Raw genomic sequence first — 23,474 nt, 5'->3', positions numbered from 1 at the left:
GGAAGAGCTGGTAGTGCAGCCAGGACAGAACAGAGCATAAACAGAATACAGGGACAAGGAACAAGAAAATGCAAGATAATGAAAACACTAGCTCAGTGTGGAGTATCAGTGTGGAGTATCAGTGTGGAGTATCTGGAGTATCTAACGCTAACATAGGCACGTCATTCATCCGATTCAGCCACATTACATTACAGCCACAATATTTGTTCTGGGTTTTTTTTGGCACTTTTCCTAGTGTGACAACAAAAGAAAACTTGTCAGCAAGTACTGATGTATGCTGCAATGTTGTGCATCTGAGAGATAATATCTGACACGCCTTCCCACACCTATCCAAACACCCCCCCCCACACACACACACACACACTGCATGTATATACACACATCCATGAACACATGAATCACTCACCATAGTGTCACAGTCCAGGAGTTTGATAGCCTTGTCGCTGACTTGCAGAAGCATCTCCTGGGTCCAGATTTTGTCTTTAGAGTCCAGGAGAATCAGCTTCTTCACTGCATCGTCTATGGTGACAATGGACTCCATCTTGTCCATTATGAATGTGGACAGATGCTGAAAAGAGATTGGTTCCTCTTTATCTAAATTTCACGTGACTTTTTCTGTAACTAAAACTAGAGCTAGTTTTTAATGCTAATTCTATTTTAGTATTGCCTGCATACTGAAATACAGTTGTGGCAGCATCACAGAACAACTTTATGGTGGCATAAAAGTAGATGTGTATTCTGGTGTGAAACCCACCCATCACTGTAGCTGCTCTCCCACCCACACAGTACACATACACAAGACACTTCTGAGGAAAGACATCTGAGGACAACCAACAGCAGCACCTCATGCTGTACTCATCCCTGACACTTCCTGTTCCTGTAAAGATCTACTGGGACACCTGAGCCAGAACCACCGGTTCATGATTACACACATACTGTGGATTTATCCACCAGCAAACTATTGACTCCACTGAATGTTTTCCTTCCTTCACCTACACTGATGTGCTACACACACCCAACATACATACACGCTGCACTTTTATGCTGGGACCATAATGTGAACATAATGACTGTTACTGCATACTTAGCATCCGGTGCTAATACTGAATTTCCACACCACATTTACCCTCCACTGTACTTGTTATGTATTTTTGCATCAACACATATTATTATTGCATTATAATGTGTTGTTTAGTATTTGCAGCACACTGTTTCCTCTGTAATTATGTGCACACACTGCATTTGTGTCTATGCAGAAGTAGCGCAAAAGCTCTTCATTATACTGTATACCAGTGACAAAGTTGAATTGAAAACTATTACACACACAAAAACGTAAATACATTTAAGCCAATAGTAAACAATACTGTAAAATTATTATATACTTGGTTATTCCAACAAAGAAAAACTCTAACAGGGCAATGACCCGGGAAGGGATGGGTTAGATGCCCCATTGGGGTTTCTGAGGGTAAACCCACCTTGGGGAGGACACCGCTGAAGGGCAGTAAAAGGAGTAAACCAAAAACAAATTAATCCAGATTCATCCAGAGTACTGCGGGACCGTAGTGCACAACACTACCCACAGTACTGTACAGTACTGACTGTAAAATTCTAATACTACTGGACAGAACAGGTTTACAGGACTTTAGGAACTTGCTTGAAGGGGAGGAATTAGAGGTCCCCTCGACTCTATAAACATGACTGAATGGGAACACCCAAAAATAACAGAGAGACAACTTTCCTTCACAGAACTTGAGGAAAAAAAGAGAGAATTCTCATAGGGAATTTGTCACAGATGATACTGTTTCCTCAAGTAGCAGCGAGTAGGCCCTAAATGACACCAAGGCTTTGCAAAGATTCCTTTGTGAAGAACTGAAATGACGATCACCTGAAAGGGAGCCTACTGATTACTGTCTAGCACATGGGCTCCCTCTAGTGGCCAGAGACTGATGACACCGGTGGCCCTTTACAAAAACGAGATAATTTTTCAACTTGCCATAATGAGGTTTTGACATGCACGAGTCACATCTGATTTTAACTTCACTCTACAGATACAATTAGAACATGATATTTTAAATTCGTAAAAATGTATTGTTTTGTTATAAAGAAGTTTGAAAATGTCTGTGTATTTGATATTGGTATGTCACAGTGAGGAACACACATTCTCATTGTTTCAGTTGTCTGGAAATTCCTAAACATTTTTCTGCTAGCTATGCAAACCCGGAGTCAGGGTAGGCACTACAGGGTTACCAAATTTTAAATCAGCGATTAAAAAAACATAACTGGAATGTGGAAAGTAGCCACTGTGAATTTATAGTCATTCACTGTAAACCTGTTTGTTTACGTTTGTATACATTTGTGTGTGTGATAGAGACAAAGTGAAGGAGAGATGCTTCATTAACAAGATCTTATCAAAACTCCCACGGATAGTGCTACCACCATGTCTGACCCATATCTAAGGTTAAACACTGACAGAGCAGTATTTATTCAAATCATCCTCCATAATTGATCAAAAAGCCCTGATCATTCAGAGTGCCAGAGGGTTTTGTGTTACCCATATGCATTAAACATCCAACTTGAACCACACACCCACTTGTCTGCATGTCCGATCACAGTGTACCCTAACACAGGAGAGTTTTCAATGGGCTTTGAAAGAAATTGAAAGAAAATTCAGAGTATTAAGGTCTAAGCCATGCACATGAAAACAAGCAGACAGGAGCCAGACGAGAGACTCGTTTGGTCACTAAAATTCACCAGGATTTGTGCAAGCTGCCACTGGCATCTACTCAGTCCAAACCCAAAATACATCATGGCAAAGATAAGCCTGTTAGTCTGCCAATGCTGTGTGTATTACATGTGTACTATGTGTTTTACACCAATGCATGTATAGTAATAGTAATAGTAGATGACATATAGTATCCCAAACATCCCAGGAGAGCGAACAGTCAGGTCTGATTGTGTTTAATAAATGTGCCAATGACAGTAATTGCTTTATTGCAGGGTCATACCAAAAACAGAGATCAGCTCAAACATTAACTTGGTACTTATGGTAGAGGAAGAGCAGGCACCACTCCTCTGCCTTCACAGAACCAAAGACAAAAAGGCAAAAGAGGTACGAGTCTCACCTGGACGTGGTACTGTGAGGTCTCCTGCATTATGAAATTCGAATTGGAGTATTTCTTGCGTTGCTCTGATTGGGGAATAAAAGTGGTTACAAAGTTAAAAACAATATTCTGAATGAACATGTAAAGCATATTTTCAAATAGCTAAATCACTACAACTTAACTAAGGAGAGCAGCTGCAATCACTTTCAAGGTTGACATAGTTAAGGCTATGTGATATGTATAATATGGTATTAAGTTGTGAGTTAGGAACAGTGTCTGGGATAATACTGTAATATCTATAAGAGTGAATTGATATTTATATTCCAGCTCCTATTGCAGGTCATACATGTACAGCAGAAACACAGTGACAACCAGAGTGGTCCATTAAATTCAATCAATTTATTACAATTTTACTCCCACCTAATGAAACATGCTGCCATTTTAGTAAAGATAAGTAGGGACAAAAACATCATATGAATAAACATTTCTGGAAAATAAATCTTACACACACATGCGCTGACTTAGGAAGACACCACGGACTAACCTGAATGCCACATTTCGGTGTGATAGAGGGAGGCTAGATTAGGCACATGAAATCTACAGCACAGCTAGAAGGAAGTAAACTAAAAACAGCACATGTACCCACATACATACAAAGACACAGACACACTAGATACATGCACACACACACGGGGAGAAACAAACGACTTATACACAACCGATCTCAAAATCCAAAACAGTTCTTAAATAATATGGAACACTAATAAGCTACGCTATGATTTCCACTAAACTAATTTCCATAAATCCAACAACCACTTAAACTATCCAGAATACAATTTATCAAATGTATCCTGGTTTAAATCAACAAAATGTGTCTTTCTTACGGGCAGTAAAACGTATTCCTACCTATCTGACCATGGTCAAAATCACATCCCGTTGCCCTTCACAGTTGGAAAGCTGCTTCCCTTTAAGAAATACTGCAAATACACTGTCTAAAAAAACAGGGCAGCAATACACTTTAAATCCAACTTTTTATCAAGGTCAACGTTCAAAGTTTACGTGTCTGCTTGGAATGAACACTTCCTTCTTGACTGATATTGTTATCTCCACTTGTTTTATAACAGCTGTCATAAATCAGATCCAGCTTAGCTGGTTTATTGATGTAGCTGTTAGTGCATAGAGCGCCAAACAGCTCCCCTGCAGGGCCAATGTGCTCAACACTGTCCTGTGGCAGTCCCCTGAGCACAGGGCATATGCGCTGAATACTGTCCTGTGGTAGTCCCCTGAGTGTGGGGCATATGCGCTGAACACTGTCCTGTGGCAGTCCCCTGAGCACAGGGCATATGTGCTGAACACTGTCCTGTGGCAGTCCTCTGAGCACAGGGCATATGCGCTGAACACTGTCCTGTGGCAGTCCCCTGAGCACAGGGCATATGCGCTGAACACTGTCCTGTGGCAGTCCCCTGAGCACAGGGCATATGCACTGAACTCTGTCCTGTGGCAGTCCCCTGAGTGTGGGGCATATGCACTGAACACTGTCCTGTGGCAGTCCCCTGAGTGTGGGGCATATGCACTGAACACTGTCCTGTGGCAGTCCCCTGATCGCAGGGCATGTGCGCTGAACACTGTCCTGTGGTAGTCCCCTGATCACAGGGCATATGCGCTGAACACTGTCCTGTGGCAGTCCCCTGAGCACAGGGCATATGTGCTGAACACTGTCCTGTGGTAGTCCCCTGAGCAGCCCCGTCGACAGGGGGGACAACCGGGTCTGTTGTCCAGGGCCAGGGGGGCCCATCAAAGAGCCCAGCAATTTATTTTTTATTTAAAGTCTATAATTTTTAATATAATCTTGAAATCTTTCATTAATATAAAATTCTGTACTCAAAATAAGCTAAATGGCTAAAATACATATGTTTTTAATCTATCTGCATATTTTCCATTAAGTGCATACACTCCCGCCTCCCACAGAAAAATGGTTTGATCCAGCACCGAACATTTACCTGACGAATTTTAATGTTGTGTTCCAGGTTTGAAAAGTGCTGGATTTTAGGCTAAAGTACTTGAAATGCTTGAAATTGTAACTACTTCGTTTCACAACAAATATCTGTCTGACTGAACAGTTCTCTTGTATTACGTTAACAAATACGAGCCTCTTGTAATTCCAGGACGAAACATGAGAGAACATGAAGACGTTAAGATTGGGCGTTTTGAAAATAAACAACCATTAAATAATGTGATAAAAAGCGAATTATTTCGAATCATTTCGAGTATGTATAAATATTTAACTTAATTAAGTTTAACTGGCTAGGAAATATTTAAATGGACCTTTAAAGTGACGTACAAGTGCTTTAATTCCAACTTATAAAGGTGTATGAACCCTGCAAACACGACTTTGTTCATTGCGTTGAAGCGCGGCACGTGCGAAGTTACAAAATTCGAGAGGTGCACGACCTCGTGAGGCCCTCGCGCACGGGCGGTGCCACTGCGATTACGTCATTTTCGCCGCTCGGCCCCTCGCGACGCGTCAAGTATAAAACAGTCAGCTGTCAATAACAGCTTTGATGTGTGGCTATATTATATACTATATAATACTATACACAAGGATTGTCTGCTACAGAGAAAATTCAAATGACGTAAGCCGGGGGAGGGGAGGGGAGGGGAGGGGGGGGGGGCACATGAAACGTTCTTGTCCCGGGCCCCAGCAAGACTGTCAACGGGCCTGCCCCTGAGTGTGGGGCATATGCACTGAACACTGTCCTGTGGCAGTCCCCTGAGTGTGGGGCATATGCACTGAACACTGTCCTGTGGCAGTCCCCTGAGTGTGGGGCATATGCACTGAACACTGTCCTGTGGCAGTCCCCTGAGTGTGGGTCATATGCGCTGAACACTGTCCTGTGGCAGTCCCCTGATCGCAGGGCATGTGCGCTGAACACTGTCCTGTGGCAGTCCCCTGATCGCAGGGCATGTGCGCTGAACACTGTCCTGTGGCAGTCCCCTGATTGCAGGGCATGTGCGCTGAACACTGTCCTGTGGCAGTCCCCTGATCGCAGGGCATATGCGCTGAACACTGTCCTGTGGCAGTCCCCTGATCGCAGGGCATATGCGCTGAACACTGTCCTGTGGCAGTCCCGTGAGTATGGGGCATGCAGCGGTGAACACTGAGCATGCTCAGTGCAATACACCTGTACTTGAACTATGCTGTTACTTTTTTCAACCAAGTGCTTAAGCAAGTGCTAAGCATTGAAATAAATACCCTGAAAATACAACTACAGTGAGCCCAACTATTTAAAACAATCCTGTTGTTGTGCTTAACCAAGTAAAACAGTCCAGAAAATACAGCTACATTTGTGGAACTACGGGTGGACCAACAGTCCACTGTCCTTCTCTTGTGGGGGGAAACGGTGGCTCTGAGTGGGCACGGGGGCCGGAGCAGATGCAGGGGTGGTGTACAGACAGTAGAGCTGTGCCCATGCCTTATTCATGGATGACATTTATACACCAATTGCTTCACGGCTCATGGCGAGGGCCATTTAAGTGGCATGTGGGCCATGTTGGGGCGCTGGCGATGGAGTCTATCACTTTGGTGGCCATCGCTTCTATTAGACAAAGAAATGCTGACCTCACATCACAAGAACATTTCGCCTGACAACTCGACAATGCCCAGTCTCAAGCTGGAGACTTTCTGAGCTTTTCAGGACAACATCCATAATGACCTGGATATATAATCCAGACAAAGCAATAATCCCAATAGGACATTTCTTTACACTCGTCTATATCTTGCAGAACAGAGGTGTTTAGAGCAGTGCTGGCACAGAGCCCTGCTGGTCACACTGGGCCGATGATCCGTGCACATGTGTAAGCTCTGGTTCATACCTGGTGGAATAAAACACTACATCTTCTCTAGCAACTCAACTGAAAGCAAAACAGGCATGAAGGCACGCTGGCACAAAACAGTATCTCTCACACCTAATAGAAAGAGTCATTATTTTCAGTATCTGGACTATGACACTAGAAAGGTCTAGAACCTCCCACTCTATAACAGCAGTAACCTGCTGACTTCCTGGATGGTTCCATTATGTCATGGGCTGGGACAGTACTTCAGTATGGCCAGCTGTTGTCCTGAAGTGACTGCTGTAGGGCATGTAAGCTATCTGTCTCACCTCTTCACCTTTGTCTCTCCAGAGCATGATGTCATTCTTTTAGTCTGCGTTGTTTTCATAATGTGAAATGAAGCTTTTTTGGTGCCATTTTAATCTTTCCAGGAAGAGAAATCACCACCTGATCACAATATCATAATGACTGTATCATGTGTAAATATATTCCTAGCTATTCAGAAGAAGAATTGTAACCTATAAAATGTACTTGTTACAGAAAATAAAACTTGGACATATCTGTCAGAAAGAAAACCTAACCAAAATCCATTATACACAGTTTAATGTGAATCATGAAATATTAAAGATGTAATGTGAATCCTGTTTAGTATTTCTCAAACAAAAATCTTGTTACCATGGCGAAGACACCTGTTTTAAAAGCCCCTGTTGAGGCCTATCAGTTACAAACAGAAACTGCACTGATGTTACCATGCCAACTTGCCATGGGGTGCCTGCTTAATACAGGAAATGAAGCACCCATGTGAAGCTCCATCTGTTCCAGTCGACCAATCATCTCCAGCTAACTAAGGCCGACCCAAATGAGCTCATACTTTACCACAGACACCAGCCTGATCAAACAGTTCTGGAACACGCATGCACATACACACACATTCACAGATTCATATGACAGACAGAAGAACAGTCTCAACATAGATATGTGGGTATGTGGAGGCGATGTTATAAAATGAAACAAATGATTCCATATCTACAAGTATCACCATACTGCTGTCTGAGCACTCAAGAGAGAATTGCAGGAGGAGTTTGTAAGAGAACAATAACGACAGAGAATTTAGAGGACAGACAAGAACAAAGATGAAGATGAAGATGAATTACTGTAGATGATAATTGTTCTGGTCCACGCGTTGACTCAATTACAATTCAGCCCAAGACAACCGAGATGTTCAGCGTATGCAATCTGAGCAGGATGAAAAATGCAGTTCCTCATTGCCATATCACACCTCTCTCCCTCCCTCTCTCCCTCTTTCCCCTGTCTCTCCCTCCCTTTCTCCCTCTCTCTTCCTCTCTCCCGTCTCTCCCTCCTTTTCTCCCTCTCTCTCTCTCTCTCTCTCTCTCTCTCTCTCTCTCTCTCTCTCTCTCTCTCTCTCTCTCTCCCTCTCTCTCTCTCACCCCCCCCCCCCCACACACACACACACACACACCCTGATAGTCCAGATAAAGACTTGTGCCAGTCAAGTCAGAGGCTCACAGACCAATTTGCATGGCTTGTCTGCAGGCACGCTGTGGCTGAGGGACGGTGGGAATTTTTGCATAGCTGAGCATACAGGACGTCTGCAGAGCCTGAGCCCAGAGCATGAAAGAGTGGCCTGAGACCCAAGGGACCTGTCACAATGAGCACAAAGCACAAGCACCTGATCTGAGATCAGAAGGTCACATCTTCCGTGGGGACGTGCTCTTTGAAGCGGACCACGGTGTGCCCTGGGGCAGCACCTTGCTCACAGGCCCTGGAGCAGTTACGTGCACTCTGCCTGGGTCGTGTTCCCATACTCGCACGCAGCACCTCCAGATAGTGTAAAATGAACACGCGCTCATCAGCCATCTGCCGAGGCTGTGGGTCAGGCACCAGGGACCATCTGTCATGAAGAAACGACCATGGGCTGCTCTGTTTCTTCCCTTCTCTTCTTCTTTCTCTTCTTCTTCGTTCTTATGTCACTCTCTCTTTCTTTTCCTCACTATCTACTTGGTCAGTGGACCAAGTTTTCTGTTTTCATTCACTGACTGGCACTTAAGCATTTGTATGTTATATATTGTATATATTATACATCATAAAGAAAGAGGGAAATGGAGTTATTCTGTGATGGCAGGAAGACACACCTCCTCCTGCACACACACTCTCTCAAAGCCTCTTTTATACGCCTATATTACACAACTGTATACACACATACAAACTTTTTCCAGCCACATACTCATAACAGACACACCCAGACTGGGACAGAGCTGGGCTGTGAACATTCGGAACCACACACTAACACACATGCACGCACAAAGACCTTAAGACCATAAGACTCCTGTAAATAAGCACCGTAACAGAATTACTAAGACATTCTGTATAAGTCAGACATCACGGCAGGAGTGTCTGAAATTAGAATAGTTGACATGACATTGCTACCAAATATTTTCAGCAGAGCAAATTTAATACTGATCAGGAGAATCCAAACCCTTTCAGAGTATCAGTTTTAAATGTTTTCATTCTTCTCTGCCATTCTTTCTGTCTGTCTCTCTCTCTCACGCTGCCTATTATCTTTATTTCTCTCCTTCTGCCCCTCTCTCTCTCTCTCTTTCTTAGTGAAACTTACAGATATTACCTGGCTCAGCTGTTTGATTAACAAATGTTAATAGCTGTGACTGAATCTCAGTGCAGGCAAATCTCTGTTAAGAACCTGATTATTAATAAAATGATCATTAATCAGAAAATTACAAACCCTTTCAGAGTATTGTTTGATACAGTTTGACAGTATTAAATGTTTTCACTCTTCTCTGTAATTCTTTCTGCGTATCTCTTTCTGTCACTATGCCTATCTCTCTCTCTCACTTTCTCTCTTTCTATTTCTCTCTCTCTCACTTTCTCTCTCTTTCTATTTCTCTCTCTCTCATAGTGAAACTTATTTCCTGGCTCAGCTGTTTGATTAACAAATGTTAATAGTTGTGGTTTGACTGAATCTCAATGCAAGCATATCAGTATCTCTATGTTAAGAACCTTCAGACCGACAACACATGGCAATACTGGTAAGAGCCTTTTGAAGGCTAGGATCCACTTACCAAACTTTTAAAATGTCAAATGGCAGCAGTGTCATGGCACAGCACTACAGTGACTGTGAAAATATACTTTAAAGGTAATGCTGAAAGGTTCAGGTCCTTATATATAGTCTTCAAAGAGGAATTATCGACATAAAATCTTACACTGGACATATTAGATAGGCTACAGTAATAGCCAGAATATATGAGTCTGCACTTTGACATAAGATGAAGAAGGAAGACATACAAACATATGTGTTATGCAAGTATGAAATTTGGTGTGTCACACACAAATAACTTATGAATGAATTCATAAGTAGACACACATAAACAGACAACAACATCTTAATACCAATAAACACCATCACATTTTATGCACAGTACTGCAAAAACATATCCATAAAATATAGAGACCCACACTGCTTACCATACAGGGCCTTAGCACTCATCCTGCTGTCAGATCTGGCCACCCCACTGCAGGAAGAGGAAGAGGATGAGGATGAGGAAAGACGATTTCTGCTCTTCATTGCTCACACTGGTCTTATTAAATAATATGCAAGCCACCTAAACACACTTTCTTCCAGCACTAGAAAACACTCACTCTCTGAAATCTGAAATGGAGTGTTAGTGATTTATATCAGCGTGTTTTGCTCAGTGACACGGTCTGGCTATCCTGGACAGGACTGGCTAAGATTATCTACAGGTCCTCAGCACATATGGGAGCAAGAGAGGGGGGTGAGAGAGAGAGAGAGAGAGAGAGAATGAGAGGGAGGTCAGACAGAGAGAAAGAAAGAGAGAGAGGTTGAGTTCTGCTGTGAAGGTAAAGCAAACATTCTTTAACAGAACTGCTCTGTCAACCGAGAGGCTCACACACACTCCCTAACCCACTCACGCACACACACATGCACAAACATACCAGTGCCTGCCCAAACATCCTCTAGTTAGCGATTCATGTGTGATTGTGTGTGTGTGTGTGTGTGTGTGTGTGTGTGTGTGTGTGTGTGTGTGTGTGTGAGTGATTCAGACTCACTTGGCCTGCTTCAATGGAGGTCCCATGGGATTCATGTTCTACCACATCCACCTAGGAGAGATAGACACATAAAGATAATATAATACCACACAGAATATTATTTTACATTATATGATCCAGTTGTTAGTAACAGACTTCTATGAAATTAGTCTTGCATCCCAAACAGATCCATTATATAAATTGATACACTCTACGGAACACCTTTCCACAGTTACACAACACCTACACACTCTCTACTACCCAAATATTCAAACCATTGCACATTTCCTAGTATTACATTTTACATCCTAGAAATATTTCTGCAAATGCATGTAACACAAATGCATGTAATGTAATAGATGTAACAACATCTATTAAGTAACAAGACTGTTTAAAGTAAGTCCTAAGATCTAGTCTCATTCTTTGCACTCTAACATTTTACATTGTGTATTTACTATTTAGCACATGTGGAATGCTAGTCTTTCCACGGTCTGTAATGTGCAGTTTAAAAAAAACATTGTCTAGAGTTTAACCTGCAAACTTGGAACAAATTAGCATTAGAATAAGCATTTTGGTCTTTAATCCCACCTTGTTTCCGCACAGTACTACATAACATGATACAGAAGAGAAGAACAGCAATGCAGTCTTATGATTATTAACCTTACTACAAATAAAGTCAACGCAACTTCATAACAGTGTTGAGTCCATATGCCACCACATGGAGCATTATGCCTGCCCTCTGTCAGTCGGGTACACACAGCAGGAGCAAGGTGACCGGTGGAGGAACATAAGGAGGGGCACAAGATGGTGAGGGCCGTAAGAGATAGAAGGCAAGCGCAATGGTGAAGGTGCCTGGCAAGCATATTCTGCACAACTGCGAGTGGTCACCTAGCATGTAGCACAGTGTGTAGCCATCACCACTACACAGCAATATAGGAAAAAGCTCTACAGGTACTGGTGCTTCTGCCATCAGAACACCATGACAGCATCACTGTGTTGGCTAAGGCCTTCCAGTGTCATCTCACAACAGTGCCAGTGACTTTCCTGCACCGGTGGCTGCTCTCAGAGAGGGTTGTCAGGAGAGCAAATCAGCATCCAGGTGGCAGCAGCGAGCACAATGATGCCGCAGGCAGCACTCTGAAAGGGCTACGAGGAAGAGTTTTCACTGGAGCACTTCCTGGACAGCACACTGCCAGAGGAACTGGAGCTCCACGTGCGACCTGCTGCAGCGTTCGGCCCCTGAAGTCGTCCTCGGCGTGAAGGTGTTGCGGGGAAGAGCGACTGGGGTGTTGCCGGCGTGGGAAGAGGAGAAGCAGGGACAGACGAGCCGCAGTTCCGACTTGGAGGACCAGCTGCTAACAAGGGCTTTGACTAAATAAGGCTGTGATAATAAAGTAAAGTTAAAGGGGAAACGACAGCTGCATCAGGACCGTTGAAGCATCAAGCTAGACGACGTAGGCACCATTCATCCTGGTGATGAACAAAGATGACAGTTGCTGCTTCTGCATGGACTTTCGATGTTGCAAAGCCAGACTCATACCAGCTCTGATGTATTGATGACGCCCTGAAATGACTCGCTGTCTCTGCCTGGTTCAGCTTGCTACATCTACACAGAGGCTATTGACAAGAGGAACTTACTCCAGGAGCAGTTTTTGCTGAAGGTCTTCGGACTTACATTTACATTTTATGGCATTTAGCAGAAGCCCTTATCCAGAGCGACTTACATTTTTATCTCATTTTTTATACAAGTGAGCAATTGAGGGTTAAGGGCCTTGCTGAGGGGCACCGCAGTCATGGCCTCAGGTCTGGGAATCAAACCCACGACCCTTCCGTCACAAGACCAGTTCCCTAACCGCCAGGCCACGACTGCCCATACTTTGTATGGGACTTTGTAATGCATCAGCCAGTCTGGTGTGTTTGATGGAGCGAGTGCTCGCAAGCATTGGCGACACCAATGGTTACTGCTACACCAGGTCTGCTCTCACCTCCACACGTCCTCTTTGTCCACTGATCACGCTGAATTGACTCATGCAGCTTAGAGAGACGGAGTGTCAGGTTGCCAGGTTGGGCACAATGCTGCAGGAGTACCACCGTGGCAGCTGAGAAGAGTGCTGCTCCGCTGTAACCCCTGACCCTGTGAGCCGTGAGGCGGTCTCCCCCACCCGGGTAAATCTGATCCACCGTCACTCTCCAAAGAATTCCTAATTGTTGAATTCTAAAAGACACTGATGTAATGATTATTATGCTACATAAATCATCATATTATCTTATTAAATGGTCTCAACTTCACCTAAACACACCTCCACACAAGCCTAGTTTTTTCTTTTTGACATGAGTCTATGTGTTTTTTCATATCAATTCATAATGTGGGCACCTGACAATCAACCAAAAACTGGATCCAAAAACAGGACTCAAGAGTGAGCTCATGCATACTTTATTGTAAGCCCTACATAACAAGTCAAGAGCAAGTCAAACTCATTTTACCAGATAAATGGAACCCAAAACAGTTTGTCTAAACATGAAATATCAGCCTTCCATAAACAGTTAAACAAATATATACTTGAAAGCATCCTTCTGCACACACACACACACACACACACACACACACACACACACACACACACCACACACACACACATACACACACACACGTGCACATACTTACATATATATCCAAATGCTAGAAACCTAGAAACATGTCTATGTCTACACCTCATGTACATGTGCACACAGGAAAGTTGCTCCAAACAGATATTATCTACTGTATTTACTAGAACAAGCTGGCCAGCATATTACTAAGATATGGCCAAAATATAATTCTTATGGGGGGGGGAGGACTGTTGGCCATGGCACTGTGAATCATCGGCCATAAGGATGCAAACCTACTAATAAGCACAAATAAAGAAGCCTGACCTTGACCTAGACTAGCACTATTACACATTCACTGTCACGTTCACCGTCACTCATAATCCACCGCATCAGCCAGACTCAGTCAGTGTAAAGGTTATCTAGACTGGAGACTGCAGTCATTTTTGTTTGTTAAGACTGTGTTAAGACATTCAAAACAGATCTTGCCGAATCCTAAGCCATTCAGACTATGTATAAATGTAGGCTTACATTACACACTTAACTACACAAATACTCAAATGAGTTTGTGGGTTTGTAAGAAGACTTCATCTTCATAATGAGAATAAATATCCTGCCACTGGTACGTTTGTCACCAACTGGCACATAAGAAACTAAATTATATAATGTGAATAAAGAGCCAGGTAAGAGAGACAGAGATGGTTATGATGTAATTCACAAGTCTAGATTTCCAGTCATTAGTACAGTCTGGACTCCATGCACAAGAGGCATCGTCATGCATCATCAATATACATACACATACAAATACACAACCGATATAACGGAAACTTAAAGAGTGTATTGTAAAAAATCAGTATACGTTTTTTGCAAATTAAGTACCAGATTATTCCTTTAGTCTCAACTTGGATGAATATACATTCACTGTATTCATGATTCACTGACATCTGAGTTAAGACTAAAGGAAACTAGGCCCTATGTAACAGTTTATAACCAAATATACTTTAAAGCATATATTTTTTACTGTTGCTCAGTTTATGCTCTAATATGTCTTATAAAGTCCCCAAAGCCCCTGCAAATACCTTCAAATCACTGCATACAATAGTACAGATTTTAGTACTGCAACAATACCCAAGCTAACAGGCTGCACCCACTGTAAAGCACAATATGCCCATTTACCATACTCCCTCTTAGCAAACAGAGTGAGTCCGGGAGATACACTAATACAGGCCATAGCTGATTTAGGATTCCTAAGGCAGTTCTAATGTCATTATAGCACATAGAATAGAAATCTGCAGTGCAATTTTTTCTTTTTGCTTTTTCAGTAAATTATACATGTTCTGTAATTATGACACCCATTAAATAATGCTTCACATGAACAAATCTCGACAAAGTCTACTGAAAAATGTATCAAAGTAGATTTATGTACATCCTGTATAGAACAGATTTCATGACACTGTCAGCTCTCTCATTTAACACAATTATTCATATGAAATAAACACATTTGAAATGAATTTTGCCTTTTTTATTATGAAATAACCATTACTTACCCATGGGGTGAAAAATTTATCTTATTTACATCAAGTTAACGCATAAGCAACCAGAAAGAAAAATTATTTCACAAAGAAGCTGTTTTCTGGTCATACTGATACTATAAATTGTATTTTTAATTGTGGAAAGTAATAATCCTTAACTGAAAATGCCACATGTGTTTGTAATGGAATGTAGCTTTACAGCTTTATTGTATTTACTCTTGATGGGCCTCCAAAATTGAACTTTTTAAAAGGTAAAAAAAAAGTTTAAATTTACCATGTGACTGTGTTAAAACATTGAATAAACAGACCACAGAAAGCACATTTAAATTCAACCACCTGGCATCAGTATTAAACAAGCTCTGGAATTTTTTTAATCGGTTCTGGGTGGTGAACTTTCCCCTCACAAGACCTTCTGAACACTGCCTCCTTTAGACTCCTCCCTTTGCTGATTCCTTTTCCACACATTGCCCCACCCTTTCTGTTTTTCATTTCAAATGTAGTTTGTTTACTGTGGTAACAAGGGAATCCTTGCAGGGAGAGAGACAGAAAGAGAGAGTGACTGAATGTGTGTGTGTGTGTGTGTGTGTGTGTGTGTGTGTGTGTGTGTGTGTGTGTGTGTGTGTGTGTGTATATGAAGGGTGGGTAAATGACAAAATACTTCACGCTCTCATATTGTGCACAACAAACAGCAATGCTTCTCATGTAACACATGGACTGATGCAGGTTAATAGTTAATGGTGTTACCAACTTAAAAAAATTTTTTAATTATGTTTAATGTTTAAAAAAGTGTTTAATTATTTCAGGCTAATAATGAGCACTGTAGTGATGTTGAACTGCAGAAGACTGACAGCCTGCTTCACACAGCAGGCACATGAACAGCACATGAACAGGCTATGAACAGCCAGGGAGGTTCCTGACGCAGTCAAGCAGGATGAATATATTACCACAATGCATTTTAATATTTAATATAAAGGTACAAGATTTAAACATTTAATTGTATGACCTATTCACAGTCTGGTCCCTTGGCACTTTGAAAGTGCAATTACATAATGGTAATTGTAGTATAGTAGCACACATCTCTATGTAATCACTGAATTACCAAATGCATAACAAAGGGGACCAGAGCTATCGGTGAGGTTATATAAATCTCTGTGAATATTATTAGATTTATATTTACTTTTATTTATATTGTATTTTATATAATTAATACGGTTTATTTCTATATTATAAGTACTATAAAAGTAAACCATGCATTTTCATGTCACTTGCCATGTCTTGCGGTGTGCGGTTGGTATTGTGTTACATGCTGTGCGTTTTGTTAAACACTGTTACTGTTAAAACGTATTTTATCTGGATTGATGGCACCGAACCCTTGGTCTGTTAAATTTAACTATGGATTTCTAATTGCGATTTGGATCTGGTAACTGTGAATATAGAGTTGGTGTTGGGTATTTTTCACTGGGCAGTCTATTGTTAGAGGACAGGTTAGACGTGTGTGCACTTACATTGTGCCTCACGTACTTTCTGTCTAGAAGCACCAGATTAGTGGGTGCGAACCACCCTTGTAATTCATATAGTTAGACAGTTAGTAAACTTTTTTACTTATTATCTTAGAGCAAGTTATGTGCCTTAGATTAAGATTGTTTTATTATTTTCTTTCGTCAGGCTCTGTTTGTCATTCTCTACTTAGAATCGCCTGTGGTGGTGTTTGTACTTGTGTTATGGTGTTTGTTGTGTTTGTTTGTTATTCCATTGTAAATGCATTATAATACCCTGGTGTATATTTAACTCATTTTGCTTAGCCCTGATCTTTGGTGTGGTGGTTTCTAACTTGTTATCAGGAAAACCTTGTTTACATGCCCACATAGTGCCTAGACTGAGCCAACGTCAGATGGGCGCGTAACACTCCCTTTAGAAGCAACGCTACCTTCAGTGTTGTGACACCACACTTAGAGCCCTGGAGGAAATGCCATGAGACAGACCTGTCAGTATGGTGGATTATTACCCTATCAGATATATGAACCCACACATACGTGCTGGGCAAAGGCTGTGATCAGGAGATCAGAAACATTGACAAGAAACTGAAAGCCATCTAAAATAAATGCTTGAATCAGCGGGTTGGGGTTGTAGGTATTAACATTATGTGCTAAGTAACAGAGCCATGACTTCCTCACTCCTAATGAAGGAGAAAGTCAGCGTTTGACTCTGCTGAGATTTAGATGTTGTCTACCACAGCTCAAAGAGGGCATGGCACAAACACTGGCTGAGATCTCAACAATATAACCACAGACCAAAGGAATAATCTGAATGATTATGTTAATTAGAGTAAATTCAGTGTTATAAAAACAACAGAAAGCAACACGTTATTTTGTTACTCTAGATCCAATACACATTTTCATTTATGAGTCACTACAATATTTAAAAAATATATATTTAAAAAGATATCCTTTTTTAATATTTTAAAAGGAACTTACTATATTGCCTTTTGTTGTGCAAGCACACACACACACACACACACACACACACACACACACACACACACACACACACACAGATTCCTGCACAGGTGTCTACCAAATCAAAACCCACACTAACATGGCCCCTCTGAGTAAACTCAGGTCTCAGCTGTCTCCATGGTGACATCTTAGCTTAAACAACCACAAACAAATGTGTTGTCTCCTGCCACCATTCCACTAAGCTCTACTTTATTGACTCGAGTTCATTTTGCAAGCTTCAGTAAACAGATAAGAACCAGAGATAATGGACATTTAAGTTATGCCCCATAGAAATGAATAAGCCTTTAGGAGTGAATCAAACATAGAAGGACTGAGAACAAGAATAGCCAGCTAAGTGCTTCTTTCTGCCCTAACGGTAATGATGATGATTGTGGATGAACAGAGTTTTTGTCCGTTCTTGTGAATCAGGCTGAGAGGCAGACCAAGGGGAAGTTTGGGCTGTATATTTCACCTATTCACCAGGTGTAACAATGGGAGTTCTCAGAAAAACCACACAGCCTGCTATTATATGTGGCATTTTATGCCACTTGGATATAATGCACAGGTTGAGGAACAGAATCAGAGCGGGGAGGGCTTAAGCTCCAGCACTAAAGCTTAACCTGTGCGAGGGATTTAGAAGTTATCCGTCATCCATACAAATCAGAACACACTGAAACTCAAAAGTTAGCAAAACGTTTTTGTAGGGAAATGCATGTTTTGACTATTCAGTCATTTCCTGTTGATCTCTATCCTTGTATGCAGTGCAGAACAGTCTTTGTAGTGTGAGTTGCCAGATTGGGTCTCGTCAGCTATATTACGATCACCAGGCCCTAAATTTGACATTTTAATTCAGTAGCGTCAGGTGGGCTTTCTTCCAATTTCAATCATGGCATTAAACCAGTCAAAATCGTTATAGCAATGTTTAAGATATATTATTTCTAATTGTTAGCGACAGATGAAAACCTAAACAAAATCTTCCGGGGGAAGTAGGTGAGTCTGAATAAGTTATCGTTTCGTCTCTGAAATCTTTCACGTTACGTAGCGGACATTTGTCACGAATTAACGGCGCATATACAGCAAAAATCTAAAGCAGAAAGTTATTATTTTAATTATTTTCAGTGGAAAACGTGACACGAAACTACTTACATTGCGTGTCTGTGGTTTGGTTAACAAATATCATTGTGTGCATCCTTACATCACTTACACTTAAAGGACAAACTTGAACTCAACATCATGAAAAGGGCATCAGAGTCGGGAGCAGCAGGCGCATAATCACGAGGGAAAATATTCTTACCCGAACAGAGCTCTCCAATCCAAAGATACTTTTGTTTTGTGCTTTTAAAACTCCTAGAAGAAGCCAAACCGTCAAGATGCCATTTCAACCCCTACACAGTGTGAGAAGCATCGGTGTGAACTTTGCTCTGAATGTGAGCACTCGTGATAATAGTAGCCAAGGTGACGTGGGCGGCCTGTCCGGTCGGAAGCCATGCAGAAAACAATGGAACAACAACAGCATCGGCGGCCGCAACAGGTGAGTGCTGGGACTCAAACGAAGGAGGCTGCAAGTGACAGGTGACTTGCGGGTAACTCTACCTGCAGCTGGGAGGAGCTCTGCAATCGCACCGGATTCACATTTGGTAAGATGGGTACCGGGCTAAACATACACATATTATATTCCATATGGAATTGGGATTCATTAATTAGAGATGGGTTGCTGGAAAAGTTTTGCTTTTGATTTGTAACCACTCTCTGAATTTCAATTAGGAAACCTATGTAAATCATCTAGTTTTGCCAGAGTCTTAAACTTAAGAGCATCTTTATTCTTTCATATTACCTAAATTATATTTGGTAAGCTGCATCTACACGTAGCTGAGCAGTGAATACCAGTAATATAGAGTTTGTGTTAACCATCCACAAGTGTGTGTGTGTGTGTGTGTGTGTGTGTGTGTGTGTGTGTGTGTGTGTGGCGAGGGAGAGGCAGCTTCAAAGAAAAGAGGCAGCTTCAAAGAATGAAAAAATACCCACAGGGTGGAACCTCTTGTCTGCTACAGCTTTTTTTATTTCTCAGAATCATTTTAAATTTGGTTTTATTGGCTTCTACTTTTATTCAAAACATGATAAAATTCACACACCTGACTCGAACATGAAATCAATTTACCAATAATCCCAGTATTAAATACAGACTGCATAGTTTTCATTGTTTAACTAAGTAAAGGCTGATTCTTTATATAGTAATCATAATGGACATATCCAACCTTAATGGCAAATTGCACCCCCGATATTTGCAGAGTATCAAAGCTATTCCAAATGATGCTGCCCTTAAAATTGCTACGTCCTTTCACAACTCTGAGATGTTGCGAAATTATAAAACGCTAATCTGTCAGTTAATTCATTAAAGATAAAAAGATATTTTAAATATTAATAGATATTTTATATTAAAATATAGATTTTTTAAAATCTTCACCAGCCTTTAGATTTTATGATAAGCCCACAACAGTTACTGTTACCGACTATAGATACATAGTATTACGGCCATAATTGTTTAAAATGATGACTATACAAGTTTAAAAAACTGGCAAAATCAATACAAATATCACCATATGAATTCAGAATGAGCAAAATTCACAAATCTTTTTTTAATTGGTATTTCACAAAACCATAATTATACAATACTTGTTTTGTTCTGAAACTATATGCAAAGCCAGGGACTGCCAGGGTAGATCAGGACCATTATAAGTAATTATAAACACGTACATATCCGTAGATAGAACCAGATTGCATTCATCTCAGTAAGAAGAGGTGGAACCCTTCAGAGGGAGAGAGAGGGGAGAGGAGAAGAAAAAAGGGAGACACATGGGGAAACAAAAAAAAATAGGAATAAAGAAATATAACAAAAACTAATATTAATAATAATAATACTATCAACATTTACAATTCTATATTTGCAATGTAAAATAGATTAAAAACTGATGTTTACAATGGTCAGTTTGTATTGTATTGCATTCTTTCCGCCAAAACAACTAATTAAATTGACTCATAATAAGATTGGGTCTTTTATGGCGTAAACACACGCCCTCTGCTGGATGATTTTCTTATAATAAAATTACTCAATGTCTTAATTTCACGTTTCATATATTTGAAAATTTTGCATCTAAAATTGTGTGTATGTATTTTGAAAATGAATTCATATACAGGCTAACACCTTTCCCAAATTATATCTGTCTTAAAAAGAAATGTACGCATACTCCATTCGATTTAATACCTTTATAAATATAAACCTAATTAATACATTACTATTAAAACATTCATTCAGTCAGTGTCTCATTCACTTCTGGCTAACTGTGTGATGTCATCCATGTAAAGGAGGTGCCTGATGGTTGGTTCAGTGTCCATAGCCACTCTTGGTGATGACTTTACCAAGCCCCATTGAGGTCTTCATGGAGCCTCAGAGTTGTGTTGATGTTATTCAGCCTCAAGCATTTCATGATCCATGTGTGAGGCATTGAATCACAGGCTTTCTTGTAGTCACCCAGGTCTTACAGTCTGTCTGGTCTTACATTTATCCATCTGTAGCTGGTGCTTAGCTCCTCTGGTGTTCTTGCTGCCTTTTGAGCCCTGTTCATGTTTTGAAACATGTGCCTACTCATCTTAGCCATGATGATACCTGTCAGGATCTTCTATGTTTCATAGATGGACGAAAGTGCAGGATCAAGACTGTCCAGCCTTAAGTTAACCATTAAGTTAACCTGTGTGCTGTTTTGCTCTCATTAAGCATTGCTGTTGTGTGATTCCTCCTTCTGCTATGCTTTTTCCAGTGTTGTTCAGTCTCCAGCTGTGGCGGGTCTGTACACTTTGTATAGCTCACTTTGGATGGCTCAACATCATGTATGGTTTCTCCATCTCTTTTGTACTGTGGTGAATGATTAATGTTTGCTGAATCCTAAACTGAATCATTTTGCAGTCCCCACCAAAGAGCAGGCATGGGAAGCAGAAGACTGATTAGCTACACTCGCACTTAGCTGTTTTCCTCTTCAACCACTCTGGATTTAAGCAGTGGCGGACTTAGCAATTTGGGGGCTCAAGGCGAATTTAGCTAGGGGGCCCATCAACATTAATATGCGAGAAATAAGTTAGCTAGTCAGGGGGGGCCCTACAGTGGGCTGCAGTGGGAGGGGCCCAAGGCAATTGCCTAGCAATGCCTCTATGCAAAGACCGCCTCTGGATTTAAGAAGTGGTTTTTGTCCTTTACAAATTGAAAGGTGGTTTTTTTTTTTTGCTTTATTGGCAAGGTACAAAATTGTCAACTTAATTCGTAATATTTCCTTGGCAATACCTCAGAAGCTAGTACTGGCTAACTAGCTAGCTGCTCAGTAACTGCGTTACTGCAAACGATGTTTACTAAACGTGTTGATATATAATATTTATATATATATATATATATATATATATATATATATATATATATATATATATATATATATATATATATATATATATATATATATATATATTGCTACATTGAATTATTGGTCATGTGTTGCCCTCTTCCATAACGACATCCATCTCCCGATGGATATATGCACCTGAAATGCAGAAATCACCACATTTCTGATTGTCTGATTGCTATCATCTCTCTGCTACCCTTATTATTGCCTCCAATGTCCTTCACTGATGAAGGGAAGTGGAGTCCATAAGAAAGTCCAAGGACTCCGTATTCTCAGGAGATGGAGTGTGACTGAGAGTGGTCCCAGGTGTCGACAGGAACGATTAGAGCTGACATATGTACGTTTTAAAAGTTTTTAAATTATGTTAAGTAATTTGAGCATTAAATCATTTTTATGTAGTGGATTGAGGCCTTTACGGCAAACGTAAAATGGACACAAATTAAGTATTATATCACGATCTGTCGATCGCCGGTGGTTGGCGCCAGAGCGAACTAGTAACTCATTGAATCATATATGTGGATCAGATTTTTTTTTTTCGGCGTGAGATATTGGAAGTGTGGCGTGAGAGCGTGTGAAAACGGTCAAATGCGTGTGTCTCACGCTCAATGCGTGAGAGTTGGCAACCCTGATTTAATTTTATAGTGTATATTATACTTGAGCTGAATAGGGTTTGATAGTGTGGTGTCCAAATTCCTGTCATTTGCATTGTAATATCTTTTATGTTGTTCTTGTGTGTGTGTGTTTTGGGATAGCCTACCCTGTTGCAGGCTGAGGCCTTGTCATTTGGAAATTAATGATTATCCAAAGGTTTAAATTTCAAACCCTTTTTTTACAATTACTGTATAAATACATTCATGAACATTTTCATAAGCAGCTTTGGATAACTCAATTGAGTAGCCTGAAGCGGGTCCCATTACCTATAAAAATGGGGGTGACGTAGCCTGGAGTGCCAGTGATGTTGTAGATATAGTTCTCTAACTATTCCTTTCCAGTTACAGCACTCAGTGTCACACTAGCCGTAAAGTGTAATGGACACTCAGGGCCGGCGCCACGGGGGGGCGAATGGGGGCGTCGCCCCCTCAGTCGAGGTGTCCCGCCCCCTCAATGTAAAAAAAATAAGACCCATTTATTTTACAACAATCGCTACGTGGTGCTCCCTCGGCCGCTCGACAATCGTTACACGCACCCCCCCCCCCCCCCCCCCCCCACCCCCCGCTCAACAACTTACGTTCGCCCCCCCCAAAATTTTCTGACGCCCCCTCACTGTATATGTTCTGGCGCCGGCCCTGTGGACACTGTAACAAGAACAAAAACAAGAACAACCCAACACCTCACAATAGAATCAGAAACATATTCTATGACACATTTGTGAGCATAACTTATTATGTTCTTTCATGACAA

At 41.2% G+C, this 23,474-nt stretch overlaps 1 protein-coding gene and 1 long non-coding RNA gene across 9 annotated transcripts in view; one reads left to right on the top strand and one right to left on the bottom strand.

Moving 5' to 3' along the window:
• The window catches only part of LOC143515079 (epidermal growth factor receptor kinase substrate 8-like protein 2), a 133,789-nt gene that overhangs the window by 9,980 nt on the left and 100,335 nt on the right, over positions 1-23,474 (bottom strand). The window contains exons 1-5 of one of the 6 annotated variants that reach the window (XM_077007010.1): positions 18,923-19,172; positions 11,037-11,087; positions 10,434-10,480; positions 3,123-3,187; positions 407-568 (exon numbers count right to left, since the gene is read on the bottom strand). In XM_077007010.1, the coding sequence (XP_076863125.1) occupies positions 407-568; positions 3,123-3,187; positions 10,434-10,480; positions 11,037-11,071 (309 nt within the window). In that variant the 5' untranslated portion in view covers positions 11,072-11,087; positions 18,923-19,172. Of the gene's footprint in view, positions 1-406; positions 569-3,122; positions 3,188-3,645; positions 3,771-4,007; positions 4,133-10,433; positions 10,827-11,036; positions 11,088-18,922; positions 19,173-23,474 lie in introns of those variants that run through there. The other 5 variants (XM_077007011.1, XM_077007012.1, XM_077007013.1 and 2 more) reach the window with 5 other exon arrangements.
• LOC143515081 (uncharacterized) lies at positions 18,108-22,824 on the top strand. Of its 3 annotated transcripts, XR_013131035.1 has the most exons (5): positions 18,108-18,490; positions 18,578-18,618; positions 18,980-19,265; positions 21,444-21,513; positions 22,306-22,824. It is a non-coding gene; the product is annotated as an uncharacterized LOC143515081 (long non-coding RNA). The 3 variants fall into 3 exon arrangements; XR_013131034.1 differs by having other exon boundaries at positions 18,980-21,513; XR_013131033.1 differs by lacking the exon at positions 22,306-22,824 and having other exon boundaries at positions 18,116-18,490; positions 18,980-21,895.

The sequence above is a fragment of the Brachyhypopomus gauderio genome, chromosome 5 (assembly GCF_052324685.1).
Source record: "Brachyhypopomus gauderio isolate BG-103 chromosome 5, BGAUD_0.2, whole genome shotgun sequence".
Taxonomy (NCBI): Eukaryota; Metazoa; Chordata; class Actinopteri; order Gymnotiformes; family Hypopomidae; genus Brachyhypopomus; species Brachyhypopomus gauderio.
Note: the sequence above shows the minus strand (reverse complement) of the source record. Positions and strands in the feature narration are given on the sequence as shown.